The sequence below is a fragment of the Sminthopsis crassicaudata genome, chromosome 3, assembly GCF_048593235.1.
Source record: "Sminthopsis crassicaudata isolate SCR6 chromosome 3, ASM4859323v1, whole genome shotgun sequence".
NCBI classification, from domain to species: Eukaryota; Metazoa; Chordata; class Mammalia; order Dasyuromorphia; family Dasyuridae; genus Sminthopsis; species Sminthopsis crassicaudata.
This window is the reverse complement of record NC_133619.1, coordinates 457,197,087-457,223,736: the sequence shown is the minus strand read 5'-3', so window position 1 is coordinate 457,223,736 and position 26,650 is coordinate 457,197,087. Positions and strand designations below refer to the sequence as shown.

Here is a 26,650-nt window from a genome sequence, read left to right as displayed (position 1 = left end):
GGCAAGCAAAAGATTAAGCATTAGGAAACCACATTTATTTCCCCCCTCTAATTCTGTGATATCTAATTGGTAACTTCTTCGAATCCCAGTTTTTCATTTGTAAAATGGAAATTCTTTTATTTCTTTTATTTCTACCTCCAAGCCTCCACGAGGTGTTGTGAGGAAAAAAAAACTCTATGTAAGTATCTATTGTAGTCATCATCATTATCACCAGGATAAATTTTATGTTTTCCAGATAGACTATTAGGAAAAATATTTTTTAAAAACCTCGTATAGAAAAGATGAGTTTTAATTGAAATTGTATTTAAGAAATGTAATGAAATGTGTTCACAGTAACAAATATCTTATAATTTTGATAATAATAGCTAATATTTAAGGTATACAAAGTCCTTTACATAAATTATCTCATTTGGTCCTTACAATTGTCAATAGACAATTACCTGTGCTGATTGCATATCAAATTAGGATCTAAAAGGGGAAGTGAAGTTAGTAATGAAAGCCACTAATGTGCCTTTGTTTTGAGCTTGATTTTATATTTAAACTGAACTTTAAGAAAATTGAAGAGAATATGCTTCTGAGTGCCAAGTATTTTAAAGCTTCTACTTGACTGAAAATTCTCATGTCTAAGACTTCATTCCCCTAAGACCTTGGCTCTCAGTAATTTTCTATCAGATATTTTTCAGGATGTGGTGAAGGAGAGTTGGCTGACTTTTCCTTCCTAAATTTATGGTCATTGAGGCCTTTTTTGTGATTATTTTTTTTCTACTTTAACATCTGCTACTGCTCCAAGGTTGTCTTTTTATTCTTAATTCTTGCTATTGTTCTTGCTTTCAGTTAATTGTTTGGGTTTTTCTTAGTGACTTTCCTGCTATTAAGTAATGAAATCATGAGTCCCTAATTTATAGGTAGTGATCTGCTCCATGTGCCCCTGAATCCCATTAACTCAACTGATTGGCCTGTGGCCTTTGCCCTCTAAAACTGAGGGTCTTGCTGCTCCTGAACAGTGAAGTCAGGGAGTTCATGCAGGAGCAGGATTGTCAGACTGAAAAAAAGAAGAGATTGTCCTCAGCACAGGCTGTCTTGGCTACTAAGTGCACCACAGAGAGAACAGTGTTTTATTGCTTGTCTTCTTTCTAGTGAAGACAGAACTTTATGCTGCTATGTGTTAATGACTGATTTGTTGAAAAACAGTATGATAGGAATGATTACAAATATTCTATACCTATCTTAAAGAAAGTCTCTTGTTTTTTCATTATAGTGAGGCTCTCTTTCAAGGACAGGTCACCTAATTAGAAATATTCCAAGGATAGTGGGAAATCCAGAATTTGCATATATGGAAAGAGGTCATCAAATAAATCACTTTAGTCCTCTGAAATTGGTAATCCTTGTAATTCGGATCACCAAAGCCTGATAGGGCTTTTTTTCTGTATATGAAACCTCTGGGATTACAGAAAGAGTGATGGGGTGATTAATACTAGCTTTTATATCATGGCTTAAGATTTGCAAAGAACCTTATATGTGTTACTTAATCCCAAACATACTGAGAGAAAATACAAATATTTCAGTGTGAGCAAGGTTCTTCATAGAAGATAATAAATTCTGTAACTGTAACCGTAGCAAGGTCTTTATTCTAACCTTTCTCTCTGCTTCCCTTACCCTCACCCCATCACTCTTTCTGTAATCCCAGAGGTTTCATATACAGAAAAAAAGCCCTATCAGGCTTTGGTGATCCGAATTACAAGGATTACCAATTTCAGAGGACTAAAGTGATTTATTTGATGACCTCTTTCCATATATGCAAATTCTGGATTTCCCACTATCCTTGGAATATTTCTAATTAGGTGACCTGTCCTTGAAAGTTCATTATGACAAAGGTAACACTCCTTGTTTAAGATCAGGTAAAGTTTCATTCTCCTACCTGTATCTGCACCTAGAATTTCATAGGATCATAGGTCTGGAGTTGAAAGGGACCTTAGAGGCCATTTTTAAATCCCCTCATTTTACAGAAGTTAACTTGAGGTCACAGAGCAGAAGGCCTCAGCTGTGAGATTGAGCTGCTTCAAGATTCCTTCCTTAAAACTTCATTGTCATTCATTCCCCATACAGTCTAGAGGTTTTCATTTCTCTGCACAATCAGTCAGCTGTGCCATGCAAGAAGACTGTGTACTTAGGAGACTTGAAATTAGTAACTTATTCTTTTAGAGGAAAGTAGAAGTATTATATGGACCGTGTTCTTATTGGCTACTCTTTTCCTGACTTGCTTTTTGAGAGCAGCAGCAAACCAGCTCTAAGGGATTGTCAAGGCAATTGTTACTGCATTTTTGTCCTCAGGAATGTTGGGCTCTACTTGGAATTTCCTGTGAGCCAGAGAGAACGCTGTGGGTACTGAGTGTGGATTACAACATAGTATTTTCACCTTTTTTTATTGTTGTTTGCTTGCTTTTGTTTTCTTATTTTTTATATGTTTTTTTCTTGTGTATCATAATTTTGGAAATATATATAGAAGAATTGCAAAAAATAAAGAAAAAGGAAAAAAAAAAAAATTTCCGGGGAACCAGGAATTGCCTTCAGTCAGGCCTGATCTGTGAATGCCTTCTTGCTGTTACAGAAATGACAGGCTAGTATGTGGTTCAGAGAGGTGAATGACCATCATATTTTAAAAAAAAAAACTAAAAAAAAACCTGAAGATAGCTTTAGGAGCAAAATGAAGATTTATTATACATTCTGGCTACAAGCAGGCCTTCACCCCCATCCAATAAGCAATGGAAAGGAGGAGGCACCTTAGAGACAGATGAGCAGTTTAAATAGTCCCTAAAGCAAACCCCCTCCCACCACTGACCCTCATCCTCATTGTGTCTTACATTCTAAATGGGGGAACTACCCAGGAAATTGAATTTTGGCCAATAAGAGCATAGTTTATTGAGGTGGAAAGGAAATGATGTCATGGAAGAATAGCAGGAATAGGACATAGGTATGTCCTTGAATCAACACCAAGGACTACCTTCTGGCCTATACCAATTCTGGAGTGGATGAAGCCTTACTCGATTTTCACAACTGTTTTAAGAGCTCTCACTCCATTTCATTCACTAGGAACACCATCAAGGGGGAAGCAAGGAGTTTTGTAGCTTGTTTACTGTGTGACCTTGAACAATTCACTTCACTTTTGAGGAGAGATGGACTAAATCCCTATGATCCCTGCTCAGATTTTTGGGACTCTGATTATTGGTACTAAACCTTTGTGATAACTTGCAGATCTGTAACCTCTCTTCTCAGAGTACGGACCCATGATGAAACCCGATTAATTTCCTCCAGGGGGACAAAAACAACTGCATGTTGCTGAGAAACTGTCCCTTCACGGTTCTCTTTCTGTTCAGGTTGTGGCCTATCACTACTGCCAAGCTGACAACACCTACACGTGTCTGGTCCCCGAATTTGTGCACAGCATCGCTGCTCTGCTGTGTCGGGCGCATCCGCTGGCTGCCTACAGAGACCTGCTGATAAAGGAACCGCAGCTGCAGAGCATGCTGAGCCTCAGGTCATGTGTGCAGGATCCAGTGGCAGCGTTCACCAGAGGAGTCCTGGAACCACTTGCCAACCTCAGAAATGGTAGATCAAGGAGGTTATTTTCGTATTTTTAGACAGGAGTGGGAGTGATTAGTTCTGGACCCCTAGGTGAGATGAAGGAGCTGTTCCTACTAATGGACAACCAATCCCACTGATCATTTAAAGTCCATAATACATGTGGGAGCTACCTTATATGGCTTTCCTTCCTGGTTAGTATTACTGTTAGTTCTAAGTTAGTCCTATTTTAATTTTTAATATGTTTTTGTTTTTTGTGGGTTTTTTCCCCCTGAGGTTGGGGTTAAATGACTTGCCCAGGGTCACACAGCTAGGAAGTGTTAAGTGTCTGAGATCAGATTTGAACTCGGGTCCTCCTGAATTCAAGGCTGGTGCTCTATCCACTGCACCACCTAGCTGCCCCTATTTTTAATATGTTTTTCCTTTTACCTGCTCAACTGTATTTGAAGGAATGGTCATTCCTGACTTTTTTTATATTTGTTTTCTCTTCACTTTCCACTTGCTTATTACTTCTTCTCCCTGAGGAATCCTAGGGGCAGAGGGAGGAACCTAATTCAGATTTAGTAGTTTTTCCTCCTTAAATTAGTCTGATGGAAAGTTTGCCAGCTAAAAATAACAGGTTAAGTCAGTACAATGTTTCTATGGAAATTTCAATTATCCATGATATCTTTTATCCTCATTATTATAAATGATCAAGGAATTAGCTGTATCCATATGTGAGTGCTTCTCTACTAATACATATATAATGCAAAATAATATTTCTAAAATCATGCCGTCTGTTGGCCTGCCTCTTGGCTTAGTATTCCTGTTTTAATTATAAATTTAATAGAAAATACGCTTCGTTGAAAACCATTTCTGCTGCCATATGTAAACATAACACTTTTGTTAACACTTAAAAAAACTGTGCATAGACATACAGTGTGTTGTCACCTTAAAGAAATGTGTAATTTCTTGATTTAAAAAAAATTTTTTTTTTTTTATCCTTTAGAGCAGAAAATTCCAGAGGAAGAATACATTATTTTGATAGATGGCCTAAATGAAGCTGAGTTTCATAAACCCGATTATGGAGACACACTTTCTTCATTTATTACCAAAATTATTTCTAAATTTCCTGCCTGGCTGAAGTTGATTGTAACTGTAAGAGCAAATTTTCAGGTAATATAAAAATCTCAACTCTCTTCCCCAATCCCTCTTCTCAAAATCTTACGGTGATTAATATGAATACCAAAAATGCTTATAAATCATTTGACTATTTAATCAGAAACTGTATTAAGACTGTGAAAAATTAGTCCAGAGAGTTCCAAACTGGCACAGAATATGACCTTATTTTCCAAGGTATATTCATCAAGATGTCAGGTAACTTTCCTATTAGCATTGAATTCTATCTGTGCTTTTGAAACTGAAATGTCTAGGCCTGGTTTACCATAATTTAAGTTTATGAGCTGAAACCAATCCAAGTTTTCCAAAGCATAATTGTTTTAGATGGCTGCTTAACATATATGCTAATAGATTAAAAATTTTTCCTCAGTAGTTGATTATTAGAATTTGTATTTATTTTGTGGATGGATTTAAAAAGAAACATTTTTAATGTTTCTTCTTAAGGAGGGTTATATTTTAATTATAAAATTTGAGATATGGCTTGAGATTTAGCTAAGTCAGTAGGAATGAAGGCAAAAAGTTCATTAATTTTGGATACTAAAATTCTTCATATTGACTTAAATATTCTTCCTCCAGCCTCCACCAAATTATATCCATGTGTCTCTCTTTTTAAAGTCTTTTTATGTAATTTCAGTACTTTGAAGAGACTTTATTTCATTATTTTCCCCTACCTTTTGCTTTAATATGTAGTGTTCATAATGGCTGAAAAATGATATCACCTGTTGGTTCCGAACTGGTATTGAGCTTTCCTAGATTTGGCTGAATTGGTTTTTAGATGGTAACCTAAAAAAGTCTAAAGGAATGAAATCAAGTCAAAAAATGTGACATTTTATTTGATAACAGTATCTTTATTAGCTATAGATAATTAAATGGTGGCAAAAAATGATTTCTAGATTGATTTTGTACTTTTCTATTTCTTTTCCTTAAACCGGGGGAATTGGTAGTGCTAGTTTCCTCTAAATAACTTGGGGGACTCAAGAGCTTGGGGTTTCACAAAGAGCTAAAAATAATATACATGGAAAATTCTTGATCTTCCTCGTCATCATATTTGTGTACAAATCCAATGCTTTTCCAATCTATGCTTGCTTCTTTTGGTGCAGTTTGTTTTTTTAAAATGTCAATCAGATTGACAACACTTATTTTATGCCTTTATAAATGTAAAAGGAAGAAAAGCACTGGGTTTGAAACCAGAGGATAATAATTCAAATCTGGAGTCTCCCTTATTATGTGTTTCACTTTTGGCAAGTTACTTAACTTTTATTTCCTTCATCTTTAAACTAAGTGGCTAGACTAAAAACTTCTAGGTCTCTTCCATTTGCAAATTTGTGGTCTCATGGTTCTATTTGCATTGCATTGCTTTATAAAGGGATCTATTTTCTCATTTGTTTTAGGTCATTTAAATAGTTCTCTTCGTGAATTTGGTCAGTTATGTCAAGCTGTGTGTGTATATGTGGTCTTAGAGCCTGTTTTGTTTGAATTTCTCAGATAAGAGCTTGGGGAAGGGCTTTTTCAATTAGATCTTTCAGCGGGATTTCTTTTCAATAAGTTTTTCATCTTCATTTGATCCTATTACATGTTTTATTATAAAACCTTGAATCCCTGTAATCCAGGATAATCTTTCTTGAAAGAAAAGCAATGAATCTGGTTTAAAATGCTACTTCTGCTTCCACAGAATGATACTGTATATATGATTTCTTTCCCCCCACAGGAAATCATAAGTGCATTGCCATTTTTCAGAATTTCATTAGATGATTTCCCTGAAAACAAAGAGATCCACAATGATCTGAATGCCTACGTTCAGTATAGGATCAACAACAGTCAAGAGATTGTCAACAATATTTCACTAAATGGTAAAGCCGATGCTATCATCATTGGGAAAGTGAGCAACCATCTTGTTATGAGGAGCTTGGGATCTTACCTGTACCTGAAGTTGACATTGGATCTCTTTCAAAGAGGACATTTAGTGATTAAAAGTGCAAGCTACAAAGTTGTTCCTGTGTCCCTGTCGGAACTCTATTTACTGCAGTGTAACATGAAGTTCATGACCAACTCTGCCTTTGAAAGAGCACTTCCTATTTTAAATGTGGCTCTTGCTTCCCTTCATCCTATGACAGATGAACAGATTTTTCAGGCTATCAATGCTGGTCACATACAAGGTGAACAGGAATGGGAAGACTTTAACCAAAGAATGGAATCCCTTTCATGCTTCCTGATCAAAAGGAGAGACAAAACACGCATGTTTTGCCACCCCTCCTTCAGAGAATGGCTTGTTTGGAGAGCTGATGGTGAAAACACTGACTTCTTGTGCGAGCCAAGGTAAATTCAGACTTGCTTTTGCCTATTGACAGTCCCTGGCCCTAATTTGGGGTAATAGGCTTTTAACACATATGAGAAAACAACACAGGATGAATAATTCGGTGGTACTATATAGCATATTTATTTAGTGGGCTGTTTATTTGTTTTTTTAGGGCAAGCGGGGTAAGAGACAAATGAAAAATTATTTCTCCTAGCAAACTTTTGATTTATTTATATTCATTTAATGAATATTTACTAAATACTTATTGTGAACAAGCCATTACTGTGGTAGGCAATGGGGAGGTTAAAAATGTAGATGTCATTGTATCTACCCTTACACTCTTAGCCTACTAACACTGTAGAGGAAAAAGCAGTATGGTACAAGGGGAAGAACCATGGATTTAAAGCCAAAGGTACTGAGTTCAAGTCATGTTCAGCCAATTACTATCTTTGTGAGTTGGGCCTCTGTAGGTCGTGGTTTCCTTATCTATTGTTGGACTAAGTGAGTTCTAAGATTCTTTTCCATACTAAATCCAAGGTTGTATGACTTATTCTTTTTTGGGGGGAGAAGGGGGAATGTGAAGCAATTGGGGTTAAGTTACTTGCCCAGGACCACACAGTTAAATAAGTGTTAAGTATCTGAGGTCACATTTGAATTCAGGTCCTTCTGACTCCAGGGCTGATGCTCTGTCCACTGCACCATCTAGCTGCCCCATGTAGAGTATTTAATAAGTGAATTAGAAAATTGTAGAACACAGTGATGATTCAGGAAGAAGGATGTTACTCATGGTAGAAGAAGAGAGGAGAGATCCAGGTTTGGAGAGCTGATGGTGAAAATACTGACTTCTTGTGCAAGCCAAGGTAAATTCAGTCACACTGGAGCAGGTTTCTGAGTCATTTTGCAAAGGATAGATAGGAACTTAACTGGCAAATTACGAAAAAAAGAATTTACCAAGTTTAGAGAACATTATGAACAAAGATACAAAGATAAAAGCAACGTTTGGGGGTGAGAGTGACATGGATGTCAGAGTGTAGTATAGTTTGGCCGAAGCAAAGAAGCAGCGATGACCCAGCTGAAGTTTTACAATATGGATATTATAGAGAGCCATACACGGTGTGTACAGGGGAGCAATTCCTAGTTCCAAATGATGTGTTTGGGGTTCAGCACCAATTGTTGAAATTTATGTAGGCCCCACATCAACCCACATGGTTATGTGAAGAATTCACAATGGCCATTCTCTTTGGCAAAAGGTACGTTTATTTAGGAGAAGAGGTGACAGATAAAATGAAGAGGTACACTAGACACCAGGAATGGTAAATATGAAATGAGTTGGGAGAGCATATAATTAGCAAGAAAGGAGTTTTAATAATTAATGATGTAAAAGACAAGTTCCCTAGCGGTGGACCTTATAATTAATCAGGAGAAAGGGAATACCCTTAACTGTCAGGCTAAAACCTATAGAGGGGTTTAACACCCTAAAAGAGTTAGCTATAAGAGGGAGAAAGCCATTGTGAGTGAGGCATGATGGGAGATAAGAGGAAGACACCATGAGATATGGGGGAAAGGTGAGGAGAAAGACACTTCTGAGGCAGAACTCTGTGGCAGACTGACCCAAAAGGGATTTGGTCAAGATGGCATGAGCATAGACAGATTTATAAGGGAAATTTAACCTCTGGGGTTTAACAACTTGGATTTCAAGCTATCCTTGACCTCCACCCATGGTGGGACTAGGAGGTTGAACTGATCCCCATCAGTGCCCTTCCCTGCTTGCCTCAGGGAATAATTTTATCAATACTGCAAAATATCTCTGGCTACCCCACCTAGGGACCAGGATCTTATCAATATGTACCTAGTTTCATGGCTTTTCTCCTAGGAGATTCAGCAGCTCTGAAGCAGGAGTAGAGAAATAAAATAGTTTCTCAGGGATAAACATCATCAAGTTGGGAATGGGGAAGTTCAGGGGAGCAAGAGGATTTTTCAGAGTATTAACTTGTATAATAATCAAATAGCTGACCATCAGATGAAGATTTGGCCATAGAAATAATTAATAGTAATAATCAATATCACAATATATCTAATCAACATATTGTTATCAATTAATAATTACAATTCAATTAGTGAATTCAAAGGACAATTAAATAACAAAAAGATGAATAATTTCTGTATGAATAAAAGAGGTAAAAGATTGAAAGAGGAAATTGAAATTTCATTCCCAGACTAAAGTTCTTTATTTTGAAAATGGTGTGATCCAAGTATGAGTATGTATAATAAAGATGGAGATTTTGGGATTGAGGAAATTGAATTTAGAGCTTCAAGGGCCCATTAACATGTATATTTAAATTCTAGTGTGTGATAGTGAATAGGGTAGAAAAATTCATGAGCCACAAATGAAAATAATGGAGATATTCATAACTATGAATTAAAGTAGGTAGATGAAAGCAATACAAGCAGGAAGATACTCTAACTTTACTTTTTTTTTTTTAATACTTTTTTTTGTTTAGTATTTTACTTTTCTCCCAGTTGCATATGAAAACAATTTTTAACATTCGTTTTTAAAATTTTGAGTTCCAGATTGTCCTCACTTTGCTTTTTTTGCTGAAGGATTGTACTCTTTGGATGAAGGAAATTACACCTTTTCTCTCTTGTTTTTTGCTCACGTATTACCATTTCACAAGAAATGATCTGTATTTCCCAAGAATCCTGCTTTCTTGGAAAGAATCTCTTCTGATGTCTTGGTGTGGGGGTAATCCTGACTTTCTAAACTCTGTCTGGCATATACAAGTTGTGGCTGGTTCTACCAAACAAAAGATTTCAGTGTATAGATCTTACCCTAGACTGTGCATCTATAGAACATGCAGCTTCCTAATATTTGTGTTTCCTTTATTGTATTTTTGAAATCCTGGAGAGTGAGGGCAGATTTTTACTTTTCTTTGTATCCCTTGCACTTAGTTTAGAGCCTGAAAAATAGTCTTAATAGTATTTTTATTATTAAATATATTATTATAACTACAAACTAAATATATTATTAATAAATTTTATTCATTGAACTGAATCATGAACAAAAAAAAAAAAAATTGGCCACCCTTTAGAACTTCCTAGAAAGATTCGGAATGTATATCCTATTGAGTAGTACCTTATCAGCCTTTGAAGTATATGATAGGTAATCTGTATTACATAGGCTGTCAAGCAATATGTGATATCCTTTTGAACCAAATGATCTTTAAGTCCCTTTCTATTCTAAGTTGATATATATATATATATATATGTATATATATATATATATATATATATATATATATATATATATATATATATATATTTATTTATTTATTTATTCAGAAGCCAATTACATTATACTGCTCTTTTCCTCCTCTTCCTAATTACCTTGGCATTTCTTTATCATTATTCTTATCCATCACTTTTACTACTTGGTACTATTTCTGCTTAATATTTATATAGGGTGGAAAATATTGACTAATACTGATGCTCCAGGATTATTGGTGGATTTGCATTACTCAGTTCCTTCTTTGGCACTGATTTTTCTATCACATCTACTCTTTGCTGTAGACTTATTCTAATCATACCTTAAACATCTTTAAAATTTTATTTCTGGGAATTGCAAAAGATAAGGGACATTAAAATCATCTTGTAGTTGCTTGGATAAAGTTGCACTAGTGTCCATTGGAGTAAATCTATAGCAGACATGGTGACTTGGGGATTTATTTATTGTATAGTCTTAAAAGTTGATGAATGAACATACTATCTCTTGTTTCTGATTTCTTTTTTCCCCCTACTTCCTGAAAATATATTTTTTGGTTTTTTTTTTTTTTTAAAGGCAACCATTCAGATGGGAAAGAAATATAACTCTAAAGTGGAAAAAGCTGGATTTCTCCCTTGAAGGCTAGATCTTAGTTTCCCTGTGCCTTACTTTCTCCACCTGTAAAATGGTCATCACCCACCCACAAAAGAGGAGTGATGTGAAGCAGAAGTTTTACTTAAAATAATTTTTTTTACTTAAAGTAAACATTGCTTAATATAACTATTTAAAGTGATTTTTAAAATATGTGTAACTTGGAAATTTGGGGTATTTTATAATCTAGATTAACAACCTTAAAAAGACATTGTAAAAATATTTTCTTCAGGTAGTAAATATTGGTTCGTTATTCTATAATCTCCTTTTCCTGGAAAACTAATAGAAATCTCAGGATTAACAATTTAATAATAATAACTTTGTGATGTTTAATTGGAAATAGATGGCTAGTAATATAGACAAATTAAGTTATGTAAGCATTAATTCCTGCTGTGGAAATTATAAGTCTTTGCTATTAGAATAATCAATATTTTCATGTTCACTCCAGTCCCTTTGTCCTTCCTAAAAAGACAAAAATATTGAGATCAGGTGCTATTCTGTATATTATATTGGCATTCAGGAAGATGTTTTCTTTAAGCACTTCAAGATCTTGGAAATGGTTTGGAAGTTCTTAAAATGACATTAGAAATTTTTAAAAAGTATTTATATCACGTCTCTGACTTTGACTAAAGTACAAGCCAACCTTTGGACAAACTTTTCTTTTCATGTAGTGCTGCTCCATAATAAAGGCAATTTTAAATACTTTTAAAAAAAAGAACATTTGCTAAAAGATTTGTTTGTTTTCTCTTCTCTCCCTCACTGATTCCCTAGGAATGGACACGCTCTTTTGGCCTTTATGTTCTCCAGACAGGAGGGAAAGTTGAACCGCCAACAAACTATGGAACTTGGACATCACATCCTTAAGGCACATATTTTCAAGGCAAGTCCTGGATTGATGGAGGAGTTGAGGTGCTGGGATCCTCTGATACTCAGAAGCTCAGCCACAATTAATTGGTTTTCTTTTGTTTCTTCCTGTTCCCACAAGGGCTGTAAAACTTTTTAGATTTTATCTTTTTATGCCACTTGTGATAATGAGAAGAGAATTTGGGAAAAAATTTATGTCTTCAATTAATTCACAGGGTCTCAGTAAAAAAACTGGAATTTCTTCAAGCCACCTTCAAGCTCTGTGGATTGGGTACAGCACTGATGGACTGTCGGCTGCTCTTGCGTCCTTGAGAAATCTTTACACTCCCAATGTGAAGGTAAAGAAATGTGTTAAAATGTAAAATCAGAGCCAGAGCAGCAAATACTATGACCTTTGCTGGTGATTTCGCTTAGTATAATTATCCTTTCTTCACCTTTCAGTGATGGATAGTGAGAAAAGTGTTCATTATCAGAACTGTTCAGTCTAATAGCATTTTCTCAGTGAAAATCTCAAAGGCTTTTTTTTTTTTTTTTTTTTTTTAATACGGAGCATATCATGGATCCTTTTTTTTTTTCCTTTTCTGTTTGAGTAAGAAGAGTGAGGAGGAGGCCATGACAAGAAGCTTATCTTGATAGCCTGCTTCACCTTTTCAGAGGGTTGTGGGAGTTTTCCTCAGGGAATCAAAAGTAAGAGACTTTCAGGGAAAATTGATTCTAAAAATGTCCTGAATTTACAAAATCCTGGATTCTCAGAGTTGGAAGATATCTCAATCGTTTAGTTCAGCACTCATTGAAGCTGGAATTCTATCTATATTATCCTTAGTTTAGCATAGCCATAATTTAGGAAATGCATATTATGAAATTTTGTTAGTTCCAAATCTTCTGGCCTCTCTCTGCTTAATGAACTTCATTGATAAGGAACTCTCTTGGGACTGCCCATTCTATTTTTGGGACAGCTCTAAATAAAAGTTATTTAAGTCACCAGCTCTTTAGTAAATGTAGAAGGTAAGCTCCTTGAGGGTAGGAATGGTTTCACATTTGTTTTTGTATCTTTAGTACTTAGCCCAGTGCCTGGCCCTGGCACATAGCAAGTACTCAATAAATGCTTACTGTAGTTAGAAATACAGTGGCAAAAACAAACAGGCCCTTACATCCTGGAGAAGCTGTTCTCCTTGGGAGGGAACTCTATAAGCACAAGCTACTAAATGCAAAGTCTTTCTTATGTGGGAGAGAATGCTGGGGGTTGGGGTGGGGAAGAGGGATCAAGAATGGAATCCCTGGTAGCCTTGTTAGGTCTTAGTTTTCTTTTTGTCACCAAGCACAATAAATCTTAAGCTGTCTAATTGAATTATTAAAGTGGCTGATCTCTGGAGTTAGGAACAGCTGAATTCAATTTCTCTCAGGCAATTCTTAGCTATATGACCTTGAAAAAGCCAGTTAACATCCGCTTGCCTCAATTTCCTGTACTATGAAATGGGGACATTGTTGTTACTATAATATGTGTGATTTGGAGTGGACAGTTTTGGTATGTATCATTATTTTTCTTCTAAGAGAACTCATTGTAGAAGTAAAACATTTTGCTAATGTTATGATATATTCTTCTCTTTTAATCAGAATAACAAAGTAAAAAAGGATCTAATACCTGGCAAGTCCTTTCAGTACCTTATCTTTTGCATAGCCACAGCCAGGAAAAGTGGACTGTGCTATTTTGAAAAGCAGTTTTGTGCCTCTTCTAATCTCTTAACTAATTTAATTACATATAATCCTAAGAGTGTAGCACTAGGCTTTTTAGCCCTAGAGATGAGAGTGTGACAGACTCCCTCTTACCTCAAGGCAGCTGTACTTGAGAGAAATTTTGGGGGGATGAGTCTTTCTCCCCTGGTCCTCATCGACATTTATGTTTTGTTAAGGCATTTCCCATTTTTTCTTATGTTCTCTATCCTAATTAAACTTCCTTTCTCTCATTGACTCCTGGTTTAGGATAGAACGAGACACCCATTAATGAATGTTTTTAACCTTTAACATTTGTATTTATAATGTATTTTGAAAAATACATTTTATGAAAGACTATGTAGGATATGATGCTACTCACACATAAGCATGATCTCCTTAGAAACTAAATAATTTCCTCTCCCAGACTCTACCTCTTGCTCTCCAATATATGAATCCATGCAAACCTGAGATGAATTTGGATGAGTTTAAGCTTCTTTGAACTGAATTTAGTTAGAACTTTCTATTGGGTTGTGTCAAGAGGAAGTTAGTATGCTATTTCTTCAGATTAATGTATCCTCTTGGAATGGCTAGCTCTTTAAGATCTACCTCCTACACAAAGCCTTTCTTATTCTTCTTTTCACCCTTCTCCTCTGCTCCATAACTCCTCAGTTATTAATTCTCTATCATTGAATTTCTGTGGATGGTTTTGTCTGTATTTTGTGTACGTGTTGTATCCATCCAGGAGATTGTAAGTGTCCAGCTTCTAAGGTAGAGCTTGTCTGTAATAGTCACTTCCTAGTTTTTTGTTGAGTTTTGATTGAAGTCAAAGGAAGACCTCCTTAAAATCACTGCTGCTTATTAAAGAGAACTTGTTAACCTTTTAAATGGAAGTAACATAGAAAAGTAGGAGACTGTTTTTCTTTAGATTACTATGGTCAAGAGGAGAATTAGAGATCATTATTGATCACAAAATAGAAGATTTTGATTACATCAAACTAAAAAGTTTCTGTACAAACAATACTAATGCAAACAAGATTAGAAGGGAAGTAACAAATTGGGAAAATATTTTTAAATGTAAAGGTTCTGACAAAGGTCTCATCTCCAAAATATATAGAGAACTGACCCTGATTTATAAGAAATCAAACCATTCTCCAATTGATAAATGGTCAAGGGATATGAACAAACAATTCTCAGATGATGAAATTGAAACTATTTCCACTCATATGAAAGAGTGTTCCAAATCACTACTGATCAGAGACATGCAAATTAAGACAACTCTGAGATACCACTACACACCTGTCAGATTGGCTAAGATGACAGGAACAAATAATGATGAATGTTGGAGGGGATGTGGGAAAACTGGGACACTGATACATTGTTGGTGGAGTTGTGAAAAAATCCAACCATTCTGGAGAGCAATCTGGAACTATGCCCAAAAAGTTATCAAACTGTGCATACCCTTTGATCCAGTAGTGCTACTACTGGGCTTATATCCCAAAGAAATACTAAAGAGGGGAAAGGGACCTGTATGTGCCAAAATGTTTGTGGCAGCTCTTTTTGTTGTAGCTAGAAACTGGAAGATGAATGGATGCCCATCAATTGGAGAATGGTTGGGTAAATTATGGTATATGAAGGTTATGGAATATTATTGCTCTGTAAGAAATGACCAGCAGGAGGAATACAGAGAGGCTTGGAGAGACTTAAATCAACTGGTGCTGAGTGAAATGAATAGAACCAGAAGATCGCTGTACACTTCAATGCTGTATGAAGAGGTGTTCTGATGGAAGTGGATATCTTCAACATAAAGAAGATCCAACTCACTTCCAGTTGATCAATGATGGACAGAAATAACTACACCCAGAGAAGTAACACTGGGAAGTGAATGTAAATTGTTAGCATTACTGTCTATCTACCCAGGTTACTTATACCTTCAGAAGCTAATACTTAATGTGCAACAAGAAAATTGGATTTACACACATGTATTGTATCTAGGTTATATTGTAACACATGTAAAATGTATGGGATTGCCTGCCATCGAGGGGAGGGAGGGGATAATTTGGAAAAATGAATTAAAAAAAAAAAAAAAAAGATTACTATGGTCAGCTTTCTGACTGTATGGGACTATATTGAAGAAGTAATGCTGTGTAACATGTAGAATTTAACATCTTAGATATTAGAAATCTGAGATGAAGTTACTGTTGTCATAATCAATGGTAAATATAGTGTACTTTTCTTCTAAGTGGAAATTTAATTGAGACTTTTTTTTAGAACATTAAATGTTGTTATAACAGAAATGAATGTGCCATTTTGAGCACAAATCAGAGTTTGCCACTTGGGTAAATTAAAGTGACTTAACTTGTCAAGGAGAGATTACTTGGTAAATGTTTATATTTTTAAGTAGAGTGAGTTCCACTGACTTGGCAACCATATTTCAGTCTTGCAGTTTAGATTTTCTGCTCTTTGTACCATTCTATCCTCTTACAACCCAGCCAGGAATCCTAAATGACCCACTATTTCCCTAATGCTAGGAGATAAATTAAAGCACTGTGGGTGAATTGTTTTACTCATATATCTGGTGTGTGATGGTTAGACAGGGTAGGTGTTTCCCTGACTCAAGCTTCTGGAGAATCTGTTCCAGATGGCTTCTACCTTGGAGATTTCATACTTTGGGGGTTAGGGGAAGAGATGTTTTTATTTAGGTTGGCTTTCTTTTCAGGTGACCTGTGTTCTGAGATCAGAGCCCTTTTTCCCCAGAGCAGAGAGAACCTAGGTCATCTCTGGTTACTTTCAAGATCTAGAATTGGTCCAGGGAGACCTTGGGCTTCAGGATGGTAATACTCCACAACTGGGGAACCACCTGGGCTTATTGCCTGTGGTTTTCCAGCTCACAAAGGTGGTTAGCCAGCAAAGCTCTTCAGTGGCTCTATGTTGGCTCCTTCTGTTTATTTGTAACATTTAATATATAGAGGAGAGGACTTAGAAGGTTTCATTTCCATTTATTATCCAGGTGTAGAGCCCTTCAAGTTTTACTTCCATAGATGTCTTTCATAATGAATAGATGTTTTGGAGGATTATTAAACAGCTATCTAAAGTTTTTTTTTTTATTATTTTTATTTTAAAACAACTTAGTTTTAACTTGTTTGAAGAAATAAAAATAATAACTCTGGTGTCAATTCTTAGCATCCTTGGAAGCTTTTTTTGAAAAGCTTCCCATAATTTATGGAATATAGGTATAATTATTTGAATATAGAATAGTTTGAAATGAAGTTGTTGCTTCATGGGCTTCCTGGAGTAGTTAGGAGCTCTCTGTCACAAACCTTCCATACCACTGAAGATGAATCTCATTTCTAGAAGCTTACATTTCCATTTGCCATAGTCACATGAGGGCTTTTGGATGAGACCATAAACAGTTGTTCTGAGGGAATGTCTGCCATGAATTTCTGAAACAGCTAGTCTGTGTGGATCCTCTTGGTCTCTTCAAGCTTCTCTGTTGCATTATTGATCAATGTAAAATATCTTTTAAGGAAGAGTACCAAGGAAAGTAGAGGGAAAAAGTGAGTTGGACATTTGCTAGTCAGAGAAATAGCTTCTCTTTACTTCTGCCTGTTGGTTTTATAGAATTACATGAAATTAGTTAGATGGTATCTAAAAGCAAAATAGACCAACCAATTCCTGAACAAGAGGAATCCTTTCTAAATTGTACTCAAAAAGTGGTAATTCATTTTTTATTTAGATTTATAGACTCCTTTTGTCCATTCTCCTCTCTCCCTATTCCTCTTTGTATAACTCTGTTGGGAAATTTTCCCTATAACTCAACCTAGATTTGTAAATTTTTCTCTTTGTTACAATCTTTGTAATCTGCTTTAGATCTCTCATCTGGCTTGATCTGTTCTTGATGAAGCCATGCTGAGTCTTTGCTGTGTTCCACCACCCCTTCCCAGATGCTCACTAACTATCCTTTTTAGTGAATTTTTCTTAAGGTGTTACCAGTTGGAATCACACTAACTTGACTATAATAATTTGCAGACTATATTCTCGTGATGTTTCATGTCTGTCAGGCAGATATGAAAGAAGCCAAGTTTCTTGTTGCTGGACTACATGAGCTGAAATTCCTTTCAAGGCCAATATTATGTGATTCTTGGAAGAGCACATTGAATGAAAAATGGAACCCAGCTTTTTAAAGAGTGATTCATAAAATCAGATGATGGGCCAAATGAATTTCCCTTATCAGTTAAAAGAAAAACAATTCTGGATCAGTGGTGATTAGGTGTTTCCTTTCTGGGAAGTATACCAAGTATAAATGAATGAAAATATAGGATATTATATAGAAGAGCAAGTGATGTGAGGCTGAAGACTTCAGGAAAAACTAGACCAGGCCTTGAAGAAATTGATCTGTATCTGGGGAAAGAATTTCAATACACATGTAAAAGAATTGAAGATGAAACTTAAATTATTGTAATTTGGGTGCCCTGCCAAATAATTTACGCATTATTTCTTTGACTTTTAGGAAAGCTAAGACCAATGTGTTGATTTGTTATGCTTGATTCTACTGGTTGTTCAAAATATGATAGATAATTTAAATGATGATATCCTATTACCAAGCAAGAGAATATTTTGGTTTTTTAAAAGTGTATAGCACAGAATATGGCAGACATGTTTATGCTCTTTCCCTTCTCCTTTTTCTTTAATTTTGAAACCAAAGCACAAAGAAGGGTTGCCCAGCTAGTTAGTAGTGATAGACCTCTGTCTAGAACCTAGGCTTCTTGACACATAGCTCCTCCCTACAGACTTTACCTGCATTGTGCCTGTTTCTAATAACAATTGAAGATCCAGATAACAGTGGGGATGTCTGGAATTAGAGAATTCATGACTAGTGTCAGGAGATGGGGATTTCACTTCTGTGATAGACAGAAATGAGGATGAATGGTAAAGGATTGCTTGCTAGAGAAGGCCTAATTTAGTTACTCCTTATTCACAGACTGATTAGTTAATTGCTTTTGGTACTTTTATATTGTAATATATAAGGAAGGGGGGGAAGAGGGGAGGGGGAGGGGGATAGAGAGAGAGGGAGGAGGGGAGAGGGGAAGGAGGAAGAGAGATTATAACTGAGATTTTATAGAGTATGCCCTAAGGAAACAAATAATTTGTAAATTTCCACAGTACCATGTTTAAATTTTTAGAAGAACACAGTTGCAAAATGATGCCCACATATCCTTTCCTTTTCCCTTTTGGCTTGTCTTCCTGGTGAATGAACATGCAAGTAACCTGTTTCCAACCTCTGCTTCTAATTTTTTTCAGTAGCCCTGAAGTTATGTTTTGATGATTGGGTTTTGAATTTATATTTCCATTGTACTTCAGATGCAGTTTTAAAAATATTTTATTGATGTTCTTTCTTTTTTTCCATCATTTTCAATTACACCTTCCCCTCTATCCAACTCAACCCCCACAAGTGAGATTAAACAAAACCAGCATATGGTGACATTTGCAAATTCCTACCTCATTCCACTCCTCTAATACACCATTTTTTTTGCTTATGCTGCAAAACGTGTTTCACTATTACTCCTCCTAAATCACAATTGATCCAAATTCTGAATTTTCTTAGTGTTGTTTTCCTTTATATTATTGTGGTCATTATGTAATTTGCTCTTCTGTTTTCTGCCTACTTTGCATTGCATCATTTCAGAAAAAACTTCTCTACTTCTCAGTGCCATTTTCCACAAATGTAACAGTTCACATTAGATATGACTTTGCCATATTGAATTTTTTTGATACTTTAAAAAATTTAATTTATAATTAGTCACACAATACGTGACCAACTTTGCTATGGGTCTTACTGTAGAATAATAGGTTATTCTTTTTATCTGCATTTTGAAATATGATTTTCTGCCTTCATACTATAAAGTTTTTGTTGAAATGTCTTGTGTTTTTTGACTGATTGCTTTGTAGTTTATTTGTTGTTGTTTTGGCCCATAGAACCTGTGGAGCATTTTCCATCCAAAAAATGAAATTGAAATAAGCATAAAGGAGTGGCTACTTTTTCATGAATTCTGGCTGGTTCTAAGCTAGTTAATACTATTAGAAAAAACAAAGCAGTTTCTCTGTAGACCAGCGACTTTCAGCAACATCTGTAGTAGAATTACTTTATAGGTGATGATGTAGCAACTCGCCAAACAAACAGCTTGCCTTGTTGGAATGTGTTCAGCAGTCATAGTCTCAGGAGCAAACGAAAAATCTTTGTCTTTTTTTTCTTTAGCAAAACCCTTCTTCTGTTTTCCCTGATAAATAAAAAGTACACATACTTTTCTTTTGTCCAGTACCATAGCCTTGTTCTTGCTACATAGTTGTTTAAATCTGTTTGTAACTTCATTATAATAATACATTCTCACATTGCAGTTAAAGCACTAAGTGGATGAGGAGAATGTTTAGTAAAATATATTCTTAAGAGTTGTGAGGTTTTCCATTCTTATCAAGGAATAAAAGAACATGTAGGGATTGTTGGTGAATTAAAAAAAAAAAAACACATAAGACACACAAATCTTGTTTGCAATTGCTCCATAGGTAAGCCGTCTCCTGATCCTAGGGGGAGCCAATGTAAACTACAGGACGGAAGTTTTAAATAATGCCCCAGTGTTGTGTGTCCAGTCTCACCTTGGCCATGAGGAAGTGGTCATTCTTCTGTTGGAATTTGGGGCCTGCCTGGATGGGATGTCAGAAAATGGCATGACCCCTCTCTGCTATGCAGCAGCTGCTGGCCACATGAATATAGTCTCTCTGTTGTCCAAAAAGGGAGCAAGGGTAAGTGGCAGGAGCATGCAAATTATATGTGTGTATATATTTTTTTATTACATTACTTGTAGACAGAGAATACTTACAGACAATCCATTTCTTCTCATCTTTGATCCTAGCACAATGGAGGGTTGGAAGGGGTATGTGTGTATATGTTTTAAATATGCCAAATAAGTCTTTCTTTTGTCTTTGCTTTGTAAAATTTGACCTCCCCCCCAAAAAAGCAGCAGTGTGAACAAAAAACAAGTTGTATTGCAGATTTTGAATGGTTAGTTGTCTGCTCCAATCATTCTAAGCTGTAAATATATTATCAGAGAGATTCACCATATGGATTGCTCATTAATGGATACTTCTCTTAGTCTGTAGAAAGAGATACAATACTGAAGATGAGTCTGGATTACTTTAAAAGTGGCCAGCAGCTGGATTTGTAAGCATTTAGCTTTACTGCTAGGATATTTTTTTTTTCCAGCTGCCTGCATAGCTTGACATCCAACTCAGCATAGCACATTACCAAGTTGACTGAAAATTCTATAAGGTTCTGTCGGAATATTTAATTATCCTTCATTTTTCAGTTTTAGATATTAGTCTTTTAAGGTACATTAAAATGAACTCTGTTAAGACTGTATTGTTTTTGTAATATCATTCAAAAGCTAACCTTTTGGGAAGGAGCATTAAGAGAAGTATAATTGCTAGGAATAAAAAAGAGATAATCATATTCCCTCTGTCTTTGTCAGATCTCATCTAGAATGTTAGTTTTCCTTTCTGGGCACCAGAGTTTAAGGACATCAATAAGTGGGATGCCATATAGAGGAAGCTCTATGTTAGTGAAAGATAGACCGAAAGAACTGGTAGTCAGGTGGTACAGTGAATAGGGAAGAGAACAAACATTAACTGTTTGTGTGTCAGGCATTGGGTTAATAAATATTTATAAATCCCACCTATGCAACCTCAAAACAACCTTAGGAGCTAGGTGCTTTTACTTCCCAATTGAGGAAACTGAGGCACACAGGCTAAGTTCTGTTCCCAGGGCGTCACACAGCTAGTAAGTGTCTCAAGTTGGAGTTAGATACAGATCTTTCAGACTCCAAGCTGAGCACTCTATCCACTATGCCATCTAACTCATTTTCTCGGCTCTAAAATGGGATGAATAATAGGACCTATCCCCAGGATTGTGAGGGTGAAAGGAAATAATACTTATAGAGTGCCTTGCAAATCTTAAAGCACTGTATAAGTGCTAGCCCTTACATTTACCCTGACAAAGAAAAGATTTGGGGGGGAATGTGATGGTCAGGTTCAGGTATTTGAAGGTCTGTCTATATAGAAGGGGGATTAGGCCTGTATGCTTTGTCTCCACTGGGCAGAATTAGAAGCAGTGGCCAGGAGTTACATAGAAGCCAATTTAGACTTCAGTTGAAAACCGTTTTCTAAGAATTATAATTGTCCAAAAGTGAACTGCGCTACTGTGAAGCTGTTTGGTCCCCCCTTGGTTAGAAGGGAAGCCTTCAACTTCAAGGCAAGCTTAACGGACCCATGTTAAAGTGGGAGATTTCATGGGAAGAGTATTTTTGAATTAGGCTCTAAGAGATGGGAAGACATTACAAAGGAAAAAGGATGTTCCATGTCCAAGGTACAAAGTCATGGAGGCAGGTGATTGGTTTTTATATAGACTGATTTGAATAATTTTGAATAATTATAGCTGCATGACAATGTGCACACATTTTTTTGCCTCAGTTTCCTCAGCTATAAAGTTGGGATAATAAATAGCATCTATTCCCCTGGATAACTGTTGTGAGGATCAAGTGAGATATTTATAAAAAGCACTTTGCACAGTGCTTGGAACATAGTAGGTACTTAATAAATGCCTATTTCCTTCCTCTTACTTTCTGGATAGTTGATGTGCTGTGTCTTTTTGCCATCACAGTGGCATGGCCAACCATATATCTGGGCCATAAGGTCTTTTTTAAGGGCCCTTGATTATAGTTTTCTAGAGTGCCTGCAGTTTCCTATAAAGGCAAAGTACATTTAAGAATAATTTAAGGTAGTTTTATCCCATGACCTGGTTCATAAATTACTAAGTGAGATAGTTTTAAAAGATAACCTAATTTCTTAACAATATATCTAGGGACATAAGTTCTTAGAATACAAAAGACAGAAATATCTTATATATTCCATTGTCACTTAAAACCTTATGGCTTATAAGTTCTGAGATAGGACCACTAAATCAAGAGTTATTGTGATATACCTACTGTTGATTCTATCATATTTAGGAAGCATCTACTTTTGTAAAAATTTGGAGTGAGAATAGATACTATTTTATGACCCCATGCTCTACTGAAGTGCTATTGAAATACTTATCTTTTCCACTTCTTCCATGTCACTGTCCTAGTTTTTGCTGGTGAGCATGGAAACATAGCTAAGCTAACTCCCAGATCCATATGTCTAAGCAAATTGAGACGCAAATGTGCCAACAAATTTGAAACTCTACATTAGATTTTGTATGGGAATTTAAAAGTTATATTGGCTGGGTGACTTATAGAGTAAGGAAAGATTTTGGATGATTCCTCATAGTTCAAAAGTTTAAAGCCAAGAGGAGATCTTTAGAGATTATCGACTATAATCCTCTAACTTCATAGGAAAATAGATGAAGAAAGTGAGACTAAGAGCATCTTGGGAAACTAATTTTTGCTCACAGTCACACAGATCCTTCCTAATTAATTTTTTTATATAGATGGTAACTCCAAGCTGAAACCTGAGCCATAGAAATGTGAATTTATGATTCATTATTTAGGGAATATTGCATGCATTACAGAAAAAAGGTTCAAACTTACAAAAAGAGTCAGTGTGACTGCTTTAAAATAAAGAGGGACCTTAGTGTATTTGAATTGTAATTTGAGTTCATTAAAGCTTTTCTGAAACGTGTCTTCTTTTAATCACAGTACACCTATGATCCTTTCAGAAGAAAAACACTCAGATGTTGTGGTTCTCTTCTTTCTCCTTCACTACTGCAGATTGATCACCTGGACAAGAAAGGCCAGTGTGCATTAGTACATAGTGCTTTAAGGGGACATTGTGACATCCTTAAATACTTGCTGAATTGTGACTGGGCAGCAAATACTCATCCACAAAACATGTTAAAGACAAGCCAGGCTCTTCAGCAGGCATTGACTGCAGCCTCTAGTATGGGTCACAGTGAGGTAAGTGCTGATTTTGTTGGAAAAAAATCCTTCCATTCTTGGAGCTACTAGAGCCATTTTTCCCTTCTAGTTTCATAAGAGAATACATTTTAGCCAGTACTTTCCATGAGAAAGCCATTTTATTAACTGCAATGCATGACATATAAAAACAAAGTGAAAAATTTAGGATTTTTTTTAAAAAGGTGGACTCTTGATTAATTTTTACACATTGATTTTTTTTTTTTGTCAGATCAAACTCCCACAAGATGAATGCTCAATGAAGGTACACAATTCAGAAACATAGTTAGGGTAACTTTGAAGCCATAGTAACTTTTAATCTTATTTTTTGTTTTTTAACCAGGCAAGTAAAGCCGACATCTGCCTTTGCTCTCATTCTGCTCAGTTCTTCCTTCACTCCTCTCCTTTCCTTCTTTGACTTTTTTTTGCCTTAGTAATTCCACCTTCCCCTCCACCTCCACCCCCTCCTTTTTGGTCCATTAGGAATATGAGACTAAGCATGTTGAATCTCAATTCTAAAATGGTTCATGAATACTTGACTTCAAAGCACTGAAAGGCTATGAGGATCATCGTTGTTCTGGCAGTGTTTGAGGAAAAACAGCACAGAACTTTTAAATCTGAAAAGAAGAAATATAATCTGGACTGTTTAAAGATGCTCCACCAATGTTACCCATAGCTCAAATTTTAGAACTTGAACTTTGTAAACAGAGTCCTACTTATTCCGGGCTTCATTTGCTCATATTTCTATTTAAATCTAAACTCGAATTAAATTTCTCTTCCTGCCCTTCCCATTCCTGTTAATCCAATGTATTCACCTTTTTTTTAAAATAGCATTTCTGTTTTTTATCTCTAGTATTTAACAATTACTATATTTTGACAGATTTTCTCAGGATGTTTTGTAAGACAGATTGTGCTAACCTTTCCTCAAGACTATATATACATTATCCCACTTCCTCTGTGTAGTCACACATACATATATACACACGATTACACATGTTGTGGATGGATATGTAAAAGCATGAAGAATGTTTTTACCGATTAGCATTTCAAAATCCAGCTCGAGAAAAAGAGTAAACAGAATTTGCTGTGATTGTACCCCTCTAAATTCATGCTTATCACTGCATATTTAAATCACCCTGGAAGGAATGCTGTGCAAGGAAAAACTTGACATACCTACTAACTATTTGATTTAAAATTTAGTACTCTTTTACCAAATGAGTTGAGGGTTATGGACTGTGAAACTTGAGGGAGAATCAGAGATTCCTTCATGCTAATAAAAGTTCTCCTCCCTTCACGTCTTTCTAGTTCCCATCATAGTTGATGAGGTGAAAGCAGCCAATTCCACCTCATTACATCGACAGGCCAATAGTTCAGTATGTGGACACTTCAATTGATCTCAAAGACAGTGTTACTTTCTGCCTGTGCTCTTTTGAGAACAGTGGGATGGAAAGATTCCTATAGGGAAAGAAAAAAATGTTTTTCTATAGAGTAATGAACTAGCACTGCTGCTTAAGTTTTATGTTGTGAAGAAATATATTAAATTTAGCTCTCTTTATGGAAAAACAAATTAATCCTACTCTTAAGAAACAGTACTTTGTATGATTGGCAGTGTTTTTTGCTGATTTGCCTTTTGTATTTAAAATCATTCTGGAGTTTCATAGGATCCTGAAATTCTAGGAATATCTATTCAGGAAGGTTGTTGCTTTAGTTCTTAATAAAGACTAGGATTATTTTAAAGTTTGTTCTTAAAATCTGTTTTGCTAATGTTTTATCCTTCTTTACATGAAAAATAATGTTGAGTGTTTAGTGATGGTTTCTGAAATTCTCTCTCTTGTAATTCATGGGATATAATAAGCCCTTGTACTGTTATTATTCATTAAATTACCTGTTTTTGACAGGTGGTCCAGTGCTTGCTGGGAATGGAAAAGGAATATGAAGTAGATGTCAATAGTACAGACACATTATGGGGAGAAACAGGTAATTATATTGCTTGAAATCTGAAGCATCTTTTAAAAAATATTTTGCTCCCATTTTGCCTAAATTATCTTAAATGTGAATCAAACAGCATGCAATTTTATTATCTTTGTCTCAAGGAAGTTGAAATTTTATGGAGGTTTTTTTTTGTTGTTGTTGTTTTTTTAAACTATGAAGATGAAGAGACATGTTTGAAATCGAAACCTGACATTCAGTGTATTTGAGCACACCTCATAAAAAGGCATTCAAGTTTTGGGACAATTTAGAAAGAAAGTACATTTTAATATTTATTGTCTGAGTTTGACAAAAAGATGATCAACATGGGGCTGCCTATTGTGTTTAATATGCCAGTTGACCTGATTCAACAGATGTTTACATGGAATATTTACCTGCCAAGTACCTAGAGATCTAAGATGAATGAAATAGAGCCCTGCCCTCAAGGCGCTCATGTGGACAAGAGGGATTTGGGAAAGAAGTAAGACATGTTCACAAATAAATATAGTTGATTTTGCTAAAAATATGAGCAACTGGTGGCTTGTAAAAAATGTTGCCATTTGGACTGCAGTCATAAAATATATGGGATTTGTGCATTTTGTTTAACATGCATTTAAAAATATATAGTCTCTGCGTGCTTAGTTACATATACTACACATGGACTCTGCATTGCAAAGATCTTTATTTCCAAGTGCTTGAAAATTATTTATTAGGTAACAGGTTAATCAGAAAGCAAGCCAGCTGGGTGGTATGTGGAGTTTTATTGAATTAGCTATGCTAATTTAGGAAAAGCATCTGGGATTTTCCTGGCCTCAAGTGTAAACAATCTATTTTTATTAATCCTTTAAGTACTGCAAGAAAAAAAAAAAGTAGAGATATGCCTTTTAAATCTGTGTGCGGTCTTTTCACATGATTGTAGTTCGTTGTTAATGGTAAATGGTTATTTTTATTTTTAAAGTGTTATTTCATTGAGATTTTATTTTTATATTACTTTTATGTATTCTTTCCCACTACTTTCTCCATTGAGTCATCCTTATAATGTAAAAAGAAGAAAGCATTTCTGCAAACTAAACCAAACACATCAAACCACTTTAACATTATATGTAACATTCTACATGCATGGTCCTTCACCTTTGTTTTCACTTCTCCAGAGCCAGGCTTGTTATAATTGTATATTAGTCAATT

The 26,650-nt window shown here is 35.6% G+C and overlaps 1 protein-coding gene across 7 annotated transcripts in view; it reads left to right on the top strand.

Annotated features, from left to right (window-relative positions):
- Positions 1 to 26,650, top strand: part of TANC1 (tetratricopeptide repeat, ankyrin repeat and coiled-coil containing 1) — a 254,161-nt gene that overhangs the window by 195,160 nt on the left and 32,351 nt on the right. For all 7 annotated transcript variants that reach the window (XM_074303378.1, XM_074303382.1, XM_074303379.1 and 4 more), the window contains 8 exons: positions 3,375 to 3,606; positions 4,568 to 4,734; positions 6,446 to 7,053; positions 11,715 to 11,823; positions 12,023 to 12,145; positions 20,079 to 20,315; positions 23,315 to 23,500; positions 25,396 to 25,474. In XM_074303378.1, the coding sequence (XP_074159479.1) occupies positions 3,375 to 3,606; positions 4,568 to 4,734; positions 6,446 to 7,053; positions 11,715 to 11,823; positions 12,023 to 12,145; positions 20,079 to 20,315; positions 23,315 to 23,500; positions 25,396 to 25,474 (1,741 nt within the window). The remainder of the gene's footprint in view (positions 1 to 3,374; positions 3,607 to 4,567; positions 4,735 to 6,445; positions 7,054 to 11,714; positions 11,824 to 12,022; positions 12,146 to 20,078; positions 20,316 to 23,314; positions 23,501 to 25,395; positions 25,475 to 26,650) is intronic.